Source organism: Coturnix japonica, chromosome 3, assembly GCF_054131305.1.
Source record: "Coturnix japonica strain WE chromosome 3, WE-NBRP24, whole genome shotgun sequence".
Classification (NCBI taxonomy): Eukaryota; Metazoa; Chordata; class Aves; order Galliformes; family Phasianidae; genus Coturnix; species Coturnix japonica.
The window spans coordinates 21849370-21871870 of record NC_140665.1 but is presented as its reverse complement, the minus strand read 5'-3'; the positions used below and the strand labels follow the sequence as shown (position 1 = coordinate 21871870).

The window sequence follows — 22501 nt, the reverse complement described above, 5'->3', positions numbered from 1 at the left end:
ACAGGGTTCTAAAAGACTGCAGCCACTGTGAGCTCGTTTGCAAGAGCAGGTAAACATGAGAAAGCAACAGCAAGTAAAGCTGTGTTCCATTAAAATGGTATGGGTAAAGAAATATGGCATTAGTGCGACTTCAGATGGAGGTAATTGAAGAAAAATTCTGTGCCATACAGTATTTAAAGAGCCCCCTACACTTCAAAAACAAAAGAAAAACTAAGCCCTGTTAAAGTTACTATGCTCCCCCCACCTTACATTTAAGATGGAAAGAAATACTTCCCTCAGGGAAAGGGGCCCAGCTCATAATTTCTGGATTAAACCCATTACTATTAGCTGCAGAGTGAAATTATTAGTGACAGGTTCACTGAATTACCTCTTTACAGAGGTCACTAAAGCTTCCTAGAAACCTAAAACTGCCATTGTAAATTTAGCTAATAACAAATACGTTTTTTAAACTATCAACATTAGAGGTAAACACAAGAACCTGTTTTAACACTCTGATTATAGTACAATACTTTTTCATTTTCTTCACTTCAAAGTTATAAACTCAGCAATACACATGTGCTGGCATGTACCACTATTACCTCAACATTTTACATCCACATCTGTGGATACAGAACTGCTGATTTTCAATATGCTCATTCCTACCTTAAAACCGTAAAACAGACCAAGGATACTTTCTGACAAGTACACAAACTGTAGCTTGATCTTGCACTACAAACAGAAGTAACTTTCACTATGCGAAGTTCTTCACTATGAAATGAAGAAAATGTATAAATATCAAGAATCTGGAGAAAAAACAAACAAACAAGAAACAGTATGTACAAAATCTTACCTTCATTCTGTTCATTAATGTCATTTTAAAGCTTCACACAATTATTTACAAAGTACCTTGGGCTGAACTTGTTCAGTCCATCGCTTTACAGGCCCTGCTTAGCTTTGCTTACGCTTCCAAGACTAATCATAAACTCCACGCAGGTAAAACACACACAATCCTTAAAGTACAGCCTGTGTTTCCTCCTTCCCAGGTAAGTGACCTCAGCGTTAGGTTACAAAGTCATTTCCCTTGCTTGCGCTCTTCCTCACCCCATACCTGTAAATTTTGCACCCCTAATTGCACAAAGAATGTTCCTGTTCCCCATCCAGGCAAAGATGATTAACTAAGCCTCTACTACTTCATCAGAAATCCAAGTTTGAAATTCTTCAGAAGGAAACTCCCCACTCCTTCTCAATCCCCGTACAATGAGCACCTTTGTCTCTGTTGTCTCCCAAAGTTCTGGTGGATGTTGTCAGACTTGACTAAGAACCTCAGAAGCAATGACAGTAGCTAAAAGCATTTTGCAGTCCCCATTTTTAAGTAAACCTCACCTACAAATGCATGCCATCTTGTTATTGCAGCTGTGCCATGTTTGTTAGCACTGAACCTGCAGAAGTTCTACAGTTCCACACGCCTTACATAAATTTGAAGTGTGCTGCTATACATATTTTGTTTACCTCTAAAAGCTATTGTACAAAGATGTGCGAATCCCACTGACCCTGATCAGAAGATCCTTGCAAAGATAACCAAAATTCAACTGGTGTCATACAGACCCCGCCCATGAAATAAGAGGTATTGATTTGTAAGTACAAAACCAAACAACCACTGAGTGCAGATTTCATGGTATAACTTCAGTTTACAGTTGCTTTTCTAATTTCCTCTTTTTACCACTCAAGATTTTCAGGGCTTTTGTTTTAACCGCTAACACATCTCATGCAATTACAAGAACTACCCAGTAAGAGACAGTGATGTAAAAGGCTGAAAAATCACTTTAATAATAACTCCAAGATTCAGCATTGTCTTTTGTGCTCGGCTTCTGAACAGAGTGGGCAAACAACTTTCTTTGCTGTGCCAGATTTTTTATCATCATGGCAAAAAACATCACATCGTTCATCTACCTTATGGCACCAGGTTTAGCTTTTCAGATATCCAATTGAGTGAATGGTCTTATTAAGAATTTCTTTGAACTGTTCCATCTTCTGGAATTTATTCTGAATTCAATAAGATTCAGACAAGTACTTCAACAGTAAAGTGTGTCATTCCCACAAATGAAACTAAAATAAAAATCTTAAGTAGGTATCTGAGAAACTCATAAGAAAATTCAAGCATTGAAATCTCAGAGTAGTTTAAATTACTGTACAAAAATATATTTCACTGTAGTTTGCATTCTGTGGGTCTAGCTCTCTTTGCAACAAAAGTCACCTGAATCTGAAGAGAAACTTCTGCTAGTCTTCAAGTCATTAGGTGATCTAAAACGCAACTAACTCCATCAGGGGCTGCAATGAATTACCTACCATCTGGAAACTGTAAAAATCAAAATTATATTAAGAGTAACAAAAAAAATATTGAAGCATGATGGTGAAGTCTGACAGCCTTCCAGGAGAATTAATTGGAAAGCTGCCTTTTCTGATGCGCCGTACCACTAGAGCACTCTGAGTGAGAGCCAAGGGGCAGGAGGCATCAGACAACGCTACTGAGTAGGCTGTCTCACCTGTGGGCAGCTGTCAGCCAAACCCTTGGAGACAAGCCCTTTTCTTTTCTATATGGATATCTAGCATTCTCTCATTTTAACTTTGAAATCAGATTGCCTAACAAAGAGACAAAAACCAACCAACAAGCTTCAGAACTTTTAAAATGGTTGCAAAAGTACAGCTACCTTTCTCCAGCCAACTCTGTACAGTCTCTTTGCGAAAAATGTAACATAGTTCACAATTAAGTCAAAGGATTATTTGGAGCTGTCTCGCAAAATCACGAGCCAAATATCAGCTGAAGTTGCAAAGGTCTTTATACAGGCTCATAAGTCACATGGCAAATATTGGCAGAAACAGACTTCAGCCTTTACAACATGTATATTCAGCTTCTTGAACACTGTGCCAAAACTCCTGCAATGATAAGTGAAATATACCAGGGAAATTGTTTTTAATATCTACGGAGTTACTGAATTTATCAAGATAAAGAATACATTTTTCTTCCCACTCTGAGGACAGATGAATCTCCTTCCTCAATATCTAACAGCTGCTACAAACAATAGATGCTAGAAATTCTCCAGGATTCAAAACAATCCATTAGTGTGCAAAGGGCTTTGTAACTTAAAAAACAAAAGTTTATAAAATAAACTCTTCAAATTTCTACACCATCGTCTTGATTTCACTCTGTTTCATTTATTTCATCCAACATCATCTAAGCCTGATATTCACAAAGCTTTTATATCCATAGTTGCTGTCCATAAAGTGACTTGTTCATTTCCCATACTGGCCTTAACTCAGAAAAATATCAGTTCCCGCGACCATCATAGAGTAACTGATCAAAAACATGCTCGACTGAGAGAAAAGCAACAAAACCAATCTGACTAAGAACTAAAAAGGCTGCCCTTTCAAAATAGATTTCTTGCCTGGGAAATTGTGTGGTCTATTTGACATAGAGCAGTTCTGCTTATTCCTTAATCCAAAAATGAAAATCATAACCTTTAACCAATTTACTGAAAAGCTTTTCTTTGTTCCACCCACAATTTAAGCCAAATGCATCTCAGCACTGGATCCCAAGCTTTAATTTCCTTCTACTCCTGCTATTGTTACGCCAGCACTTTAAATATTTACCCTTCCCAGATTCCTAAAATGGAAGGAGACATTGCCCTTTTGTAGTGCAGATGATTTGCACAGACCACAAGTAGCGGAGAAATTCTCACGCTTTCATGAGAGGGGATTGGATTTAGAGGACACTTTGTTCGTGACAGGGTAAACTACTCTTTAATAAATTTCAATTGAAGGCTCTTTCTAACACAGAGGGATTATGTACACCTTCCTCATATACAGCGATAAACACTGAAGGCATTAATAAACATTCCTTAGAGAAATGGAGACTTACATTTTTCACAAAGAGTAGATGCGAGTCAATTGCATCTATATCTGGAAGCACTTAGCACTAAGCTGTTGAAAAGTTGTTTCGCTGTACGTGCCATTGCAATTTATCTCCAAAAACATTAAACTGTTACAATTCAGTAGAAGCAAAAGCTTCGCAGACACACAACAAAATAAACAGAAAAGCCAACAAGGTTAGAAACAAAACACAAGGACTGAACCACATGGAAAACAAAGCTGCAGTTTCCTGGCTAAGGAGTGCTCTGGAGTCTGCATTGACAGCTTTGCCACCAGCGTGGGCAGGCAGCTGTGTGTGTGACACCCCAAGCATTCAGCTCAGCCACCTCCAAGATACTTGTTCCACGTCCCATTTATCAATCAAAGCTTCTGTTCGGTGCTACATTTGATGAGCTACAGCAACATCTAAACAAGATGTAAATAAAGAGTGCTGTGTAGCAATTGGAAGCAAAAATCAGTTATCCTTTTTTCATTCTGTATGCACTGAATTGCCATCTCCTAACTTCACAGCAGTCTGTTGCTAAGGCATTTATTCCTCCTGTTGCAATGTAACGGTACAGGAGACTAATGAAAACCCACTACAGCCATTGCATGAGAGTCTTAACTGAAGCTGTGAAGTATCAGTACACTATAGAATCCTTTATTTGAAAAAGGTCAAGTTAAAATGCAATTAGAAAGAAAACCTTTGTGCTCCAAGCCTCTTCCTCACTGTAGTGAACACTTCTTTGTGTGTTCATTCCACGGATAAAGTTAGATTCCCCCTTTCCTTACAGATACCGAAAGCTTGGGGGATAAGCAAATAAATGAGATCACCATAGACCCGGGAATTCCCTAAGAATCCATATGCAACAACTGACAGAGGAATATAATAAAACTGAGAACAAGTAGAAGTCTTCTGCAGAACGTGGAGGTGCAATTCCTCGCCATCCAGCTCCAAGGTTTCTGCATTGGGAAGTGCATGCATAGCTAAGGCAGAACAGAGAGAAGCAAAGTGTAAAACCTGCCTTTCACCTTAATGGAGCAAAATAACTCTGGAAACAACAACAAAAAAAAAAAGATTGATTTCTGTGAAATGTGAAAAAAAAATAAAAATATTTAAAAGGCAGAGTTGGTACAGCCAAGTCTATTTCACACAGCTCTACCACTCTAACAGTAACCGTCTCTTCTTACGCTCCAGGCATGGCAGCATCTCCTTCATTTAATCCTCCCTTGGTTTTTTCTCTCTCATTTTCTATTCCTGTGTTTATGTCCTGCATTCCTGGCTTTTCCTAATTACAAAATCTTCTAAGCAGAAACTCTGAAGATTAATTTCTAAAAGCAGCAAGCAGTCTCTAGATAAGGAAGGAGAGCTCTCTGGATCTGTCCTGTAGGCAGTCTTAAAATACCTCTCTGCATAAACACTATCTGTCACTGCAAGAAGTTTAGATGTGCGGGACAGCTTTAACCTGCAACTAAGAAGCTTCTGTGGGCAGGCGGGTTCAGTGGATTCCATTAACCAGTTTTGCCTTTTCATCACTGCAGCGTACTGCATTGCAATTGCATCTTCCACAACACTGAAATGTCAGGCATCATAAAGCTCATTTATGAGGCATGTCTCTGCTTTTCCAATTTAGGTTAAAATGATCTGAAAGCAATCTATCCTCCTGCGAGGCAGCAATCAAATGATGAAATCAAATTTTGTTAGAGACTGGAAAGAAACTAATATTCAAAGAAGTCAGCATATAGATTACTTTTTCCCTCCCAAATCAACTTCAAAATCATTCTGAAATGATTCTTTTCCAATTGGGCTACAGTATTCAACAAGTTAGAATACAACTGCACTTTACCAACATCAAATCAAACTAGGCAGCTACTTTCAACTGTCAGAAGATCACTGAATAAAATGCTAGCCATTCATCACCAAAGCTCCTACCACTCAGAGAAAATACTGAAAACCAGTAAGCCTTGAAAACACAGAACTTCAGAAATAGCAGCATGTGCCACTAAATTATATGTAGACTTTTCTGAAATGCTTTTCATATCTACAAAGTTGCCTTAAAAGAGACAAAAGAACAGTTGTGCATATCTATGCACATAGGTGAACAGTTCAGAAGCCTGCACTTCAAACTGTCTGAAAGGATAAAGGGCCCATTTCCCAACTCACCTGTGATGGCCCAAGTACCAGAATTCACAATGATAATCATGAAACACTCCAGATTCCACATCTCTGTGAATTACCTCAACCCTGCAGCTATTGGAAACCCAGTTCACAACACACCTTTGCTTACTGGTTGCATATGTCAATAACTGTCCCATTTGGGCATACTCACAGACATTAACATGCTTCCTAGCAGTATCCAAGAAACTTTTCTAAAGCAGCTTGACTTCATATTCCTTTAATTGTTGGAGATGAAAAGCAGAAAGAACAAAGCAAAATGTCATTGATATCTAATGCCTTAAGTACAAAAGTGGTGTTTCCTACAGCTCAGGGCTGGGCTATAAGTATCAAATGTACTGCTGACTTTGCTTTCACTTGAAATCAGAAATAGACATAACATGTCTTGCAGTATCAGAAGGACAATGACAGATGCATGGATGGAAATTAGCAGAAAAATCAAAAATGAGCTCTCAGTGTATCTAGTTCATGAACAAGCTAAAGAAAGCAGGTTTTCTTATTGCAACTACCTGGATTCAATAAAACCTGCTTCTTAACAGAAGATCACAGAATTAGTAATGCTAAGCTAGAAATGAAATAGTTACCTCGGATTAAATAGTATCAAATAATTTCTTTACAACTTTGTTGAATCACATTATGTGTTCTTCCATTTAACTTGTTTGAAAGGGCATATTTTAGCAAAATCTGACTTTTAAAGCAGACAGATAAGGCAACATTAGAAAACTGCAAGGGCATCAGTTATGTGGATACATAACAAAGAAATATGCTTGTAATGCTGCATGGTAAGGTACAAAATACCCCTTGCCTTGACTGAGAAACAGTTCTCAGAGCAACCAAGGTTAATTTGCATAGTAATGATCAGCCTTGCAGTGAGACGTGTTTAGATATAGTTAACAGTTCTGTATACATTGTGAGAAGCAGCATCTAGAAACCAGACCTTCCTTCAGAGCAGTCAGTGAATAGAACAGAAACTTTCCCATCACTCAAGAACTGGAATCACCAAGTTCCCAGGGGCTGAGCAATGTCCTTCCCTTCCTTACCTAGGGAAGAGTGTGACTCACAGGCAGCAGCTGCCTACACATTTAAGTCTCCACTGGAAACCATGCTCAAGCACAACATCTGATGTACTTCAGGCAAGTGAAAAACTTCATTACAGCATTCTAAATATGTTTCCAGGAACAGGGGCACACTGAGTTAGGGGCTAAAGAAGTGGAGTTGTCCAGTTGTAACTGCAACAGAAAGAAAAACAGGAACACATTTCCTAGGGTTTTTAAAACTACACTTCAAGAGCTATTGTTAGTAATAGTTGCTCCAAGCTGTAAAAACTGCAGCCTCAAGGGCAAAAGTCAGAGAAACCCTACTGATTTTCCCCAGATTACTCACAGAATTAATAAGATCATTTGGAAGCCAGCCTTGAGGTTATTAGAAATCTCCTCACGTGCCCACAGTACACTTCTGCAGCATTCCTGTTTATAACTCTTTAATGAAGTGCAGCACCGAAGTGGAAATCCTTCTGCCTGCTACTAGACAGTGCTGAAACAATCTGGATATTTCCCTATTTCATCTTTCCAATTGAAAAGCTTACAAGAAAAATGAAGCAGATTAATCTTTATTAACTCTTTCCTATGTGGTTCTAAAGCGTTTCATAACAAATCATTCATCACAGAAGTATCAAAACACTATCAATAATACTGATAGGAAAATGCAAATTTTCACAATTATTTATGATATAATACACTGTTCAATTTTAGAGTGTCATGGAAAGTTTCACTTTAAAAATATGTTTTAAAGCCATTAATCTCAGGCAACCCAAATAAAAAGTGCATAGTTTAATTGAGCACTGTTGTTTTGACACAGACTTAGAAATCCTAAACATCAAGAGAACTGAATGGTGACATTCAAACATTCCTGTCAAGCACAAACTACAGGGTTTATTACAGGTATGTCTTCCCTACACTGCGTAGAAGCTCATTGAGGTTTTCAGTCCAACCAACGCTATAATTTGAGCTCAAGCACCTGGTCCTATACAAATGCTTGGTTCCATCAGTTTCAGTACATTCCTACTTACATAGAACAGAAAGTAAATCAACTACCACCTTTCAGCATCAAAACATGACTTGGCGGCCAGAAACTCAGACATCATCAGCTTGGGATGGGAGGTCAACAGAGCTACATGCCAAAAATCACCAGCTATGGGACAGCCTCTCAATAACGTGAGAAGAATAAAGCAGAGCTGGGTAGACATTCACATCAGACAAGTAATAAGTAATACATACATGACAAAGCAGGACCCCCAGACAGGAGCACCAGTGATGTTCTCACCTTGAACTGCTCCACTTTCCTCCTTCCAGAAGAGGAAGATCTCTTTCTCCTCCAGGATCTCCAGCTTGTTGGCAGCAGAAGATGCCCCTTGGCCAGCTCCACCACTGTTACTGGAACTCTTGGCAGCTTGGCTCAGCCTTTAAGGTGGGAGAGAAGAAACAAAACCCACAACCTCAGCAACAGGGACACGGTGGGATATTAAGAAAAAATTACTCTCAGAGTGGTGATGCACTGGCACAGGCTGCACAGAGGAGTCACTATCCCTGGAGACATTTACGACTTGTGTGTATGTAGCATGCTGAAAGAGTTACATATTAAAGCAAAAGGTTTCCAGAAAAGCATGAAAAGACTTAAAAGGCTGAAGTGAAGTGACTTAAGAAGCAGAGTAAAGTTGTAGAACAGCAGAGACTGAACATCATTATCAGGTTGGAATACAAGGATCTGGCCAAGACCTGCCAGAGAGGAACAATGACCTCTTTCCCTCCTTTAGAAGGGAGAAAGAAAAGAAGCCGGCCACAGGTAACAAAGTACCTTTCTCTGTTACTAATTTACCATAGCTGTGGAAGGATTTTTTTTTGTTCCAACAGTGCAACAAAAGTTGCAGATCATGGCCTGGAAAAATATTTTGCAATATTTGATTTAACTTTTCTTCCTTCCTGCAACCCAAGCAATACAAAATGGAGCAAACAGAAAACAGTTTTTCTACCAGCTACAGTTGTTTTACTTAAAATAAGTAATAAACGGAACAAAGGCAGCACATTAAGAGACTGAGGTAGCACAGGGATGCAGGCAAATACATACAACGTTTAGTATCTGAAACAAGCTCTCTGAATATGGACTGCCTCAAGCTCCCGATATGGAATTTTGCTGTTCCAATAAGGGTTTACATGGCACGTGTTGACCTTTACAACACGTCAAACCTTGAGGAGAGGGACTGCTTTTCTGCATTTGGTTTGGGTAGGGTGTTGGTTGTTTTTCTTGCATCCTGGAACTGGCCTTAAAGCACAGAGACATCATAAGTCATAAATCTTACTGCACGACACGCAGTTTTAGAGTCCCAAGATATTGCTGTCATTTGTTATCAAGGCACTGCTGATTCACTGTTTGCCTGCATGTGTTGAAAAGGCTGCTGTCACATGCAACATTCTGCATCCAAGTTCAGCATCTTGTTTGTGTTAGCGTGAACTTTTGCCTAGTCTTGCCTGATGGTGCTTTTTGCACAGGAAAAGCTTAAGATGTAGTTTAGAAATTCCTCTGTCAGCAGATTATCCCTCCCTTTCCCCTCATGTGCACATACACATATAATCCATTGTATTTTGGGAGCGATAAGGAAGGAGGAAGAATTTTCAATTCATTCTCAGAACAACAGACAAACATGGCTGCAGATACTTACAGTAAGTCAAACCAGGAGTTACCTCCACATTCTATCTCTAGGAATGTAAGAACAAAGGTCATCTATTATTCTCCCTGTACTTCAAATCACTCAGCTGGAAGAGCAGCTCTTTCTGACTTGGAAGATGCCCATCTCTTCAAGCCCACCCTGAAGCACAGCTTTTGGCCCTCTTCTCCTATGAAATGAGCTTACCATCTAATGTGCTGCCAGCAGCACGTCTGCCTGCTTGCAGAACATCACTACCTCCAGCTGGCCCAGTGTACATTTTACAACTTGTATTTGTTCACTGCAGACACTCGCATCTGGATTATGATTTAGAGCAAAACACTGGCTGGATCCTTTAAGAAATGGAGCAGACATACAGTGGGCAGCGATACCTATGCCCATAGGGATGAAGCAGACATGTAAGTTGGTTACGCATTGCATAGAATGTGAAAGACATTCACTTGCCTAGGAGAAAAGTTGTCTAAAGCAGTAAAATTTAAGGGTAATTTCCATTGTTTGGACATGATACAACAGTTCCCTTATCTACCAGCCCTGGCAAATAGGTAAGTTCTCAGACTATGAAGACCAGGCATCTGTCCTGGAGCTACTGGGACAAACAGAAGGTAAGAAATGATGCTTTAATTTCCTGAAAGCCTTATGGCTGGTAGCTTCTGACGAAAACTTCCTCAGAGACTTTGTACACTTGAATTGTTAGAGCAACTGACTACCTGGACAGCAAAAAACAGCAGAGCTGTTCTCTGAAAGGAGTTCGGAGCTGTAGTCACTCTTTACACACCTCAATGAACCAGTCATACCCACGGTGTCTCAACAGAAAAGACCTATATTCTTTTTGCTATTTTTGAGCCAGTCATAGGGCTAGAAGTAACTTCACCCTGCTATTATCCAGGGGGTTCAACTACTACTAGCTCAACAACTTTCGGTCCTTAAAATGAAATGAGACTGCATTTACTCTCTGTATTAAGCTTAGACAATACAGACAAAACAGAACAGCTGTCAACAACAAGCAGTTATTTTAAATACTATTAGAAATAAGAATTTTAAATGATTTCTAATCTGAAAACAAGTATTGAGAGCTTATAAGATACTAAAATATACTGGATGCTGAATGGTCCAGCAAACAATTATACCATATGAGAGTTACTTCAGCACATCCTGAAGACAATCCCTTCATCAGAAGTCCCCCAGGTATATTCCAGCCAAAGCCACTAGCTGCATTTGGCACAATGTGCAGAAGGTGCTGCACAAATTAGTAGCCTGAGAAACCTGCCCTTGCCCACGATATGAATACTTACTCTGCACCCAGAATGTAATCAAAACTATAATTTAAATGATCAAAAGGTAAATATTTCTCTGCGAGCTGATGGCAAATTTCTAATCTCTTAAAACTGATTAATGTCAGGAATATGAGCTCATGTTTATATGTTCCTTACTTGAGGTGGAAAACTTAATATGAGCTGTTTGTGAGCATTTGCCAAGACCACATCTCCACAAATGATACTTAGGGCAATGAGAGACAGGCTCCAAACAAAGTCTCTCATCGTCAGTATCACAGTTTCATGCCACTTTGTTGTTGGTTTTTTTCTATAAATCCAATTTTTTCTTAAAACTTTGGAATTGAGTTAAAAGAAGTAGCTGTACCTGGCCTGACAATAAACAGAGCTTGAACCTATTAGGCTCACGAGGGCAGGAAGGAATCTCAACTAAACTTCTCAGTGCTACACTGCTTGGAATTTCAGCGAGGTAATTAAGCATAGACCACTTCAAAGTGGGACGTGTCTACACTGATCACTATAACGTGCATTGCTGCAGAAGGGAAAAGCCAGTACTTCAAACAGCATTTGAATAAAATATAGATTTATTTCTTTTTTTAAAGCTGCATAAGAAACACAACACTGACAGACTATTTGAGCAGGCCTGCTTTTCATTTTTTCAATTGACCTTATTTATGCCTATATATAAGTATTACTTTACAGACAACAGAACTTAACTGTTGGCTCCAAATACCTTAACGTAATTAGAATGGTTTTAATCATCAATTATGCCATGGCTCGTAATTCTTCTGTGCAGACTGCAGGGTACAGTAAATCCAGTCCATCTTCTCTTTAACTGACCTCAGGTAGCATCGCACCTGAACGAGTCCCAGTCAAATCCACATGTCTAACGTCTCCAGCTCACACTGCATTTACTGACGTATCACACACCAACTTCTTGGCTTCTTTCTTCTGCTTGCTAGTTTTCTATTCTCAGACTTGAAGCTTTCACAGACAACAAGGAGAAAACGCTTTTCTGTGCAGTGCACACATTACCCTAAACATCGATTATTCCTTCTTCATGCTCACTGCCTCCCTCACTGCAAGTCACAGCTCCTCTCCTCAGAAGCCAAGCTGCCAAAGGATTCACTCTATCTACTTTGTCTGGAGCAGAAGTTAGACTTGCACCATCGTTTGCCCTCAATCTGCAAGCACAACTGAAAGAAACATTTAAACCACAGCATTAGAAAACAGAATCAGCTGCCAGACTTGGAAGTTAGTTATTACTTTGCTGCATCAGCTAAGCTAAAGGTGTAGGGCAACTGACCACAATCTCAGCTAACAAAAGTTCCAGCTGTTATATAGGATCTGGATTTTTAGAAGACAAAGCAGAACTGCACCTGCCTTTATCCTAGAATACCTTTCAGAGTATTTAAAAAAAAAAAACAAAACAAATAAAGAAAACAAATTTGCAATTCTGGATTTATAGCAACTATATATATTCATGCAAGTGTGGGCGTTGATGTATATTTTGTGGACTAAGGTGTGGAGGCTCAGTGGGTTGAACCTGTGCCACAGATGACGTCAGTCAGTTGCAAAAAAAAAATGACTCTGGGTACAATGTTAGTACTGGAAGTACAAGCCAACAGCTCTGGCTCTGTCTCTGGAGATCTCGACGCAAGGCAATATTTCATTTGTAGGACGGAATACGCAGAAAAGAAAATAATGTACCTGTCTTCAGCAACGGATGGATGACCAAATAGGTCAAGTATCCAAATTACATCAACAAGATACAGGGTGGTGTTCGTTTGGCCTTTTTGTTTGTTTTTAATATGCTCTTTTTCGGTCATATTTTGTTCAGTGAGCTTCAGATGAAGAATGCCATACCCTGGATTTCCAAATGTACAACATATGCTAGCATTACACATACCACACTAAAAGAAAATGAATGCCGCCTGTTCAACAGCATCTCTCTCCCTGCACATGCATATAGACGGAAGTAGCTGCTGCCACTAAATGTCACAGAGCTGAAATGTATTTGATAAACTCTTCCCTTCTCCACGCAGGATATTCTCTCATAGACCAGCAGCGCTAGGCAGAGCAGAAAGTAAGTGCAAGAGCAGTGTTCTGTTGTCCCACTCATCTCTTCCCTTAATGGAGCTATGAAAGACACCCACAAGGCCTTAAGAAATTAAGCCCTACAAAAATATCATTTTCTCCCTTAACTGTTAAGCGACACAACAACATTCTCAGCATGCATTTAGTTTTGCAGCACAGCACTAACAAAAAACTTGGCTTCTTGCACTGAACCAATGTACAATGCAATTTGACAGTCAGGTCTTCACTAAAAGAGTGGCTGAAAAAAGTCCTGTCTGGAACCACTGGCTAATACTAAAGGAGCAAGGAGGTGGAGGGATGAGGTAATGGAAACAGGGAAAGCAGTTTATCACTCCTCTTTCCCCGGCTCCCCTTGCAGAGGGGCTTTCATCTGAGCACACAGGAACAGCACAGGACTACGTTCCTACTCGTGACCCTTCTTTGAAAAAGTACAGTGCAAAGTGTCAAGAAGTAACAGAAGAGCTGGGGAGGATATGAAGAAATCTGGCATTCCAATGTTCTCATTCCCAGCTTAAAACTGGGAGGCAGCCCTACTGCTATTTCACAGTCTGCTGATTTGCTCTACTTTCCACAAACCAAGAATGCTTAAGAAGTTTTAAGCCTAATCTCTGCTTAATGTCTCAGATTAATCACGTTAAATTTCTGTCTCTGGAATCCAATGTCATCAGTGGCGCTAGCAGACCTTTTAAAGTTCAGTAATAAAAAACTAACAATTTCCTTGCTTCAGAAGATGATCTGGGACTTCTTTTTTTCTTGAAGGCTACAATGACATGTAGAAAATATGCAAAATTAATCCATGTATATGCACACTCAGAGAAATTAAAAGTAAGTCATTTTGCATACTTGTTTCCAACGCTTACCAAATTATGAGAAACCATTAGCAATGGTGCCAAAGCATATTTATCTGTGGATTTGAGAAGGTACTGCTCTTCTCTGCAGCTCATCGAGTAATTTCCCTTGCAGAAATTAACTCCAACATCATACCCAATTATATATGCAATCATATGCGCTTCTGATTTTAAGACTGAAATACTAGAATGGTTGTGCTGAATGCACTCACAAGACAATGAGTTTCTCAAAATATTCCGAGACAACAAAATCAGACTCTTCAGAGACAAGCGTATGACTGCCACAGCATGAGCAGTTTCCCTGCAAGGAATGTTTTCCCCCCTCTCTTTTTAAATTATTTCAGCTGCAAGTTTCCACCAACAACTGCAATTTCTGTATCATAAAGCACGTAGATTTGTAGCAGTAGTTTGTGTTAGAGGCCATTTCTCCCACAGTAGTAGCACTTCACAATTATACAATTAAGACTTGTGCCATGCATGAAATTGTACTAACACAGATGGATGCAGACAGTCGCACTTTGCGCTTCCAAAGCCCTCAGTAAGAAGCACAAGCCCTTGGCATTTCTGCAGAAAGGAAAGTCTGCAAAAACACTCATTTTTATAAGGAAATAAACAGCGAAGTGAAAAAAAAAATACATAATTAAAGGGACGACACTTCAATAATACCCTGATTCTTAACTCCTGTATTTCCAAGCTAAACATATCATCCTAGAGCCTCCCATTACTGTGCACCCCCTGACTTTGTATCAGAACTCACTTTATGGAGCTGCAGAACTACAGAGTGGTTGAGGGAACAATGAATTAATGTAGGCTGCTCAGAGCACTGCTCTGTCAAGTTTCACTGTTTCCTAGAATGAAGGTTTCACGACATCTATGAGCAACCTGTTCCACTGCCCAATCACACACACAAAGATTTTTCTTTCATTGAAATGGAATTTCCTCTATTTCAATTTGTGCCTCTTGTCCTTTCCCTGGACAGGGTTGAAAATGGCAGGAGAGCCACAAATGAAAAGTGCAAACTGAAAGAGCTGCCAAACAGAAAGTTGCCAGGTCAGTGGGAGAAAAGATTTTTCTCATCTCAAGGTACTATTATATTGTTCTGCTTATAAATGTAAAAGGGAAATATTCCTAGCCTGATATTTAAGTAATGCCTGTTTAAGTACGTCTTGCTTTCATTTCACTGGGTTCTATGAACACGCATGCACAAAAGCACACAGAGGTAAGTTATATACGCAAGCACTACTGCATGCTCTGTCACCTAAAAAAAGCAAACTTATGTTTTCCATTTCTGCAGACTAACTGTGCCAACATCTTCACCCACACAGCTGTATTTTTCCTTCTGCCAAATGCAAAACAGTTTAATTTGAAATTTCAAGTAAATATTCCTATAGTCAACACCAGACTTTCCCCTATTACTTACCCAAGCAATGAAGCAAACAGAAGAAGGGGAAGAAAAACACATCCACAGATCAGGCAAATTAGATTGCTTCCAAGGATGTGCTCAGTGGTTAAGTTAGGAATCGGCACAACCTTAGACACACCCTCTCTCCTACAGAACCTCACCTGCCACAGCTTCCACTGAACCTCTGTCCCACCCCCATCAGACATGGACACTACCGTGTTCTCACCTCTACAATAGAACATGCTTATATCTGATATTCCATTCCATTAAAATAACACACATGACAAGAACTAGATGAGCTAAGTGCACAAAGTAGTTATTGGAAAATGGGGTATTTCGTTCCCAACTGTCTCAGAGTCAAAGCTCACACATTCAGGAGATTTGCATTTTATAGTCTCACCTTATATCCATTCTCCCTATCAGTGGTCTGCATCCCATGTATTTGCATCCACTGCCATCATTTTCTTTCCACATCTTAGAAGCAGGGTAAAGCTGGATGAAGCCACCAAAGCTGCATTTGGCACAAGGACATCACAAAACAAGATAAAGAACTCAACATCTTATTATAGCCAGATGTTATTTCTCTTACTGGAGTTCCATGCTCAAGAGTCATTAGTAAGAATATTGCTCCCAGTTGCAGCCTAGCAGAGGAGAGAGATGCAAATTGTCTGCTCATAACAAGGGAACATTCAGTAAAACCTGAATTTGGCACTTTGAAATCTTCTAAATCAATTGGCCTTTAGAATGTGCTGCCATGCAATGCTAACCATGGAATACAGAAAGATTCAGCACACCGCATAGTTTTACAGCTGACAAGAACATTTTAGCTGTTCACAGTGTAAATGCTGACAGTGACTTGCAAGAGAGATACAAGTCTGATGTTTAAGATGTTAAACTTCGTAAGGCTAAACCCATAACAAATAACTTCACTCTAAGGCAATAAGATTCATAATGAAAAGATTCCAATCCCATATCTACCTGCACCAGCCCTGGTGCCCATCTGCCCCTGAACTGAGCTGCTTCTGTTGGCAAATACAGGGGAATATTAGCAAAGACCAGTGAAGACCATTCTGTTCACCTCAAACAAACACCCTGCGCTGCATTTCTCCCTGTCCGTCATGCTTTGACTACTTCAAAGGTGGATCTCACACATGCCAGAGCTGGCGTGCACACTCACGAGCTTTGCTGCAACACAGTACTTCACCCCAGAAAAGTTAGAGTTTAACTGCTTGCTAAAACATTTGTATTGCCACTGTCCTTGTACAGAACGTTTTAAAGGAGTAACTGTTTCTTCACTGGTTATAAAGGGAGCCTGGATGATTAGCACTCACTAGGTACTTAATCTCTGCAGTAGCCAAACTTACCCAAGAGGAGGTGTCTTCTAAACCATTCAGGCAAAATAAAAGGCTCAACAGATTCTCCCCAGCACAGCCCCTGCCAGAGTTTCTGGCAGCCACTGATATCAAACCCTAGCTAGGGAGCAGCCAGGTGGAATGAGAACGATTAAACTCACTCATTTCTATTTTATTTAAATGCCTTTTCTATTGAGGGCACATTTTATTTCCATAGAGTATCCTGAGTTGGAAAGGACCCAAAAGGATCATCGAGTCCAACTTCCAGTTTCACACAAGACCACCCAAAATCTAAACCCTGTGCCTGAGAGTATTATCCAAACATCCCTTGAACACCAGCAGCCTGTTCCGTGCCCACTGCCCTCCCAACACAGCTACACATCATCACCTCAGGCTCTGTCACTGTCACCAGAGCGCTGCTCCTCCGCTCCCTGTGAGGAGCTGCAGCTGCCATGAGGCCTCCCCTCAGCTCGTCCAACACCCAGAGCTGCCCCATATCAGCTGCAGAATCCAACACCTTCCACTGTTAAACTTCATGCAGTTGGTGACTGCCCAGCCCTGTAATTTATCAAAATCTCTCTGCAAGACCTCTCTGCCCCCAAGGGAGTCAGCAGCTCCTGCCAATTCACTGTTATCCACTAACTTAAATCCTCTCACAACTTCTCTTCAGACACCTATATGCTTTCCCTGTTGTTCTTCAACTTGCTTTTCCTTCAGCTTTTCAACTAAGCACTCTTCCTGTTTATTCTGTTCCTTTATGCTTGCTCTTTTGTTCTTTCTATACACACCTGGCATTTCAACAAGCCTTATGAAAATCAGGACCTCCTTTTACTAAATTATTTCATCAAGGTTACACTAAGAAGGTGCACCCATCAAAATCTGCATCTGTTCAAACAATTCAGTCTTTCCACCTGATTAGGTTTCTGGGTTTTGTCTTTTATTGTTGCTGCCAGAAGTGTTAGTTTGCTCTAGTGATCAATTTCTAACAGCCTACACGAAGTAAACTTGTCTTATCCTAATTGCCACTTAACCCTAAGAAACACTCAAGAAAAACCCCCTCAGGCACCAAAACACAACATCATTTTGGTATGTACCACCAAGAGCATCCTGTGCCAAACACAGCGATTACTTCCAACCTGGTGAAGCAGAATATGGACACCTGTCTGACTCCTGAAACGCTGTGGGTGAGGAGCAGCTCCCAGCACAACACCTGCAGCATGACACAGAATAAGCAACCCTCACCTTATGGCACTTGAAACAACCTCCAGCTTCTCATGAATGTAAAGCCAGCGTTTATTTTAGTTTATTAAAGGCTAAGCCTGCAGGATTTCATTTTGCACATTCGATTTAAAATACGAAAAATCCATTTAAAAAATACAAACCCAAAACACAAACTCCTTGGTCCTTTTTTCTTTAATTAAAAGTACTGAAGCTTATAATCGTACTTCTTTTTTTTCCAGACAACTGAGAGAGCTCTTTAACAACCTGTGCTGCAGCATGAATGTTGCCACTGTCTCCTTTCAGCAGATAGCTTTATTACACCAGCGCCAGTTCTCCTGTAACTATTTCTCCTCTCTCCAAGCTCTCCTGTTCCTAACGCTAAGCAAACTCAACCTCACCCTCTGAAACAGCAACTGGCGCATGGCCAACTTGCAACTGATACTGTGGTTTAAATACCTTCCCAGCAAAGTTGCACAAACTTCAAAATACTCTGGGATCAGTCATTAAAATGTTTTTGTTTCAGTTACAACGCTAATGAAAACCAAATGTCTACATTTATTTTAGCCAGCTTTACGGCCTAGGGACTTTGCTCAAGAGAGAGGCCTGTATCAATCCTCATTTACCCAACTGAATAGATTAGTCACAACACTGCACAGAGATACGGAGAATACTTTTAAAAGATTTAATTATAAGAGTGTTTCAGCCACAGATTTAATTAAGGAGGCTCAATTAATTGCCTCTGAAGTCTTCAATTACAGCGCACTTTCAGCTGCAAGTTTACAAGGCTCCTTTTGCAAACAGATTGAAGACTCAAAGCTAATGCTACAAGATAAGCTCCTGCAAACTGGATGGCTTTATCTACCCAAATAAGGCACACAGTAACAGATCTTGCCTGAAATTTAGCTTTCCCCAAAGAATTTGTCTGTAAAACCACAGGAAGACTACATTGCATTATGCAAGTGTAACTCTACATATGTATACATAGTACATTCAACAAAAAGAAATTTCCTAGGTGGGAAACAGAGACTACAAAACAAAATGCTTTGTTAAAATCTGCCTTTCACCCAGAAGCCGTGACATTCTGCTGCTGGTTTAATCTTCAGTCCCTACTGGTAGGTCAGCAAGTTAGATTTCTTCCATATATTCTTAGCAGCCTATAGCGAATTGATCCTTCAGCACCATTTACCCCTACAATTCTTTTTAGGATACTTTGTACATAATTCTTTCCACAGCAGACAATACTGATGTTCTGATAAAAACAAAATCAACACACACTGACAAGTCTCTCAAAATGTCTGAAAATGTGTACAAAACCTTCCAATGGCAGCTATTTACCATCTTCTGTACCCCAAGACATTGACAACATGCACAGCAATAGTGCGGCAAAATGGAGACCCCAGGCTACCACAGTAAGGTTTCATGAGAAAGGTATGAGAAGCCACCTGAAGTCTTAGAACACTGTGCTTTCATCAAGACATTGAGGACTACTGACAATCGTGATCACATCAAAAGCAAAGAATTCTCTCAAAATTTCAGCTAAACCGTCTCCAAAAGCAACTGTCAACATGATTAAGTCGCACAGCTATTGAAACGTGAATGGAAAATTAGGAGAATCAAGAAATTATTCCTCCCGTTAAGTCTATGCATTTATTCTTCACCATTTTCAGAAAAGAGCATTGAGGCAACGTTCATTCCACGTAGAAGAAATAACACAAGTCAAGACCGAGCAGCACGAATTCAAGTGCACCCTTTAAGAAGGTATCTATAAACAATATCATTTCTCAGCACATATTTTCTTAAAACCTGGCAGCCTTACCGAACTGTCACATGCTATCCAGCAAAGACGTCCCCTTTTGAAATCTCAGATAGTTGCAAAGATGCCTTCATTTATTAAACTGAACATACCTACAGATCTTAATTTATTACAGGCGCTCAGCACATAAGATTAATAAAAAGCATCTGGATTAAACAGGCAATACCCGTAGAGATCAAGAACAACGAATCTCCTCAACACAGCCAGAGAAAAGCTCCCCCTAGAAGTGCAAATCACGAGCTTTCAGAGGGCTGCCACATCCTGTCTGCAAGACAGGGAACTTCAGGCAGTTTGAAGCCTGGCCTATTCTTTGGGACCAACTTCTCAACAGCAAATACACCAACCAGCATTCCATGGTCACCCCCCCACCCGTAGGCAAAGAATCACATCAAAAGCAGGTTACAGACAATCAACAATACTGAAGAATTCTGAGACTGATTTTTACAGCCCATAGAAGAAGCTTGTTTCTCACACAAGAAACCATCTGTGAAAGTACTAAGGAAAATAATGAATAGTTATTAATCCTTCCTCAGCGGAGGAGAACCTGATACCTTGAATAGATCTAGTGTTCTCACTTTACAGTTTTATTCGCTTCTGTAGTTGGTTCAAAAGACACATTATATCACACAGATTGTTTTGCAGCACTAAGGTGGAGACAAGCACAGCTCAAGAACATCATTCTCAGCTTCTTTCCTGCTCACAGAAGCAATCACACCTCTGGAATAAGAACAGGGCATCCAGTTCGCATTTAGGATTTTCTTCTTCACATGATTCTTTGTATCTGAGGTTTCTCACTGCATGTTAAGGGAAATCTGAGAATAGTTATGGGACGCTGCTCTAGGAATATTCCCAATCTGGAGGGCTGGTAGCATTGGCTTTGGAAGCCAGCTAGCTGCTGGAGCTGGCCAAGGGAACCGATGGAAAATGAGGTAATCCAGCAGATGTATGCTGCTCTTTGGGTTTTCTTCCCCTGTCACTAACCCAAGTGGCCTTTCTCACTACGGCACCGTTTCCAAATACGGAAAAACAGACATGTGGAATGATTAGGAAGAAAAAAAAACAAACATAAAAAGGCTTTATCTAGAAATCTGCTTAGAGAAGAGGCCTGAAACTGAACCGCCAAAGAAGCAGATTACCCGAAGCTCCAATTCATATCCACCCTCTTCCCAAAAGAAGTTGAATGTTGTCCAAGAAAACTATAGCTTGCCTTGCTGTACTGCAAGATAAAGCTTTCCTCACACATAGTAACTGGGTGCTTGGCTCAGAGGAAAGACTCTGTTAATGGCACCTCCAATCAAGTACAGGAAGCAGAGAACACACGCTGCAGATTCTGAATGGAAATGGAAGATATTAACAGCAATGACTGCTAAGTGGTATTTATCTTGATGAATCACTCAAGATATTTTGCATTATATACATAAAAGTAAAGCAAGCTCTCTATAAAAGGCACAATCCATAACACATCTCTCTGTAACCATCACTTCAGACAGACGCCTCTGCAGCTATTGCTATGGATACCAAATGCATAGAACAGGTTTTATCAGTTTGGAAATGCAGCTCAGATGTACCTCACTAACATTAGCACGCTAAGGGTGTTTTATTTACACACTGTAAAATACACTAGATGCTCCTTTGTGGAATCCTTTCAGGTTTATGATACACACAAGGTAAAAGACTATCACACTTTTCTCAAAAAACACCTTTAATAAGCTTTACCCCCAAAAGAATTTTAAAAGAAGGTCTACAGCTGAATTAAAGTGGGAAGGGACTGGTACCCAGTACTACACTACACTGGTAACAGAAGACTATGTCCAAGTTTCTGCCCCTAAAGACATTTTCCTTTGCACATCAAGTGGTGTGGGACAAAGCCATTGTGACAGTGGAGTTCCAGAGTAATCATTTTATTCATGGCACATGTGCAAGGTCATATTTTACAAAGAAAACCGCTGCTGTTTATGTGCCTCATTAAAGTAGTTAACTGTCTTCCAAAGGTCTAGGTCTTTAAAACATGTTCTTCCCCACTCAGCCACGTGAAGACATTCACCTTTTCCACTCTGTATTTTCTTTTCCACTGGGCTGCTTCTTGACTTTTGGCTTCTCTTTCAGCTTCTTCTGACAAGGAAACTAGCCATGTGTCCTGTAGGAATTGTTAGTCATGTCCTTGGAAGAACTAAGGATGAGATACTACCAGTATTTAGTCCACTTGTATCTTCTCTATTGAAAAAGATAGGGTTCATTTTCATTGGATTTCAAACATGCCTGACCATGCCTCTACCAAGGTGATCTGGGCGATGGGCAAGTCACCATCTGACTCCTGTTTTCGTCACACACTTTTCCCAGCAGCAGGCTCTGGCATGCTCTGCAGGTAGGTTGCACAGGCTTGGAAGTCAGTGTGTTGTGTCTCTGGAAGATCTGAGTATTTGCACGAACACATTCATCACCACGATCCTTATTTTGGAATGGGAAAAAGTAAATCAGAAGCAAGGAAGAAACTAAGAAGATGGTTAAAAAAGGAAATAATAGAACAAAAAGAAACTTTGAGTGTTGTGTTAAGAAGTCTCTCCCAGGCATTTAATCTATTCACATCTCAGAGTATGAAGGAGATGCATGCTTTAATTTGCTCGCTATGTCAAAAATCAAGACAAAAATCACCGCCCCATCCTTCCACATCACAGGAAATCTTGGACCTTCTCTTGCTTCATGAAGATGCACAAA

At 40.1% G+C, this 22501-nt stretch overlaps 1 protein-coding gene across 1 annotated transcript in view; it reads right to left on the bottom strand.

Moving 5' to 3' along the window:
• Window positions 1-4329: 4329 nt before the first annotated feature.
• The window catches only part of LOC146761309 (uncharacterized), a 29451-nt gene continuing 11279 nt past the window's right edge, over window positions 4330-22501 (bottom strand). Inside the window, exons 2-3 of the mRNA XM_085541185.1 lie at window positions 8384-8520; window positions 4330-4872 (exon numbers count right to left, since the gene is read on the bottom strand). Coding sequence (XP_085397311.1) covers window positions 4640-4872; window positions 8384-8520 — 370 coding nt within the window. The 3' untranslated portion in view covers window positions 4330-4639. The remainder of the gene's footprint in view (window positions 4873-8383; window positions 8521-22501) is intronic.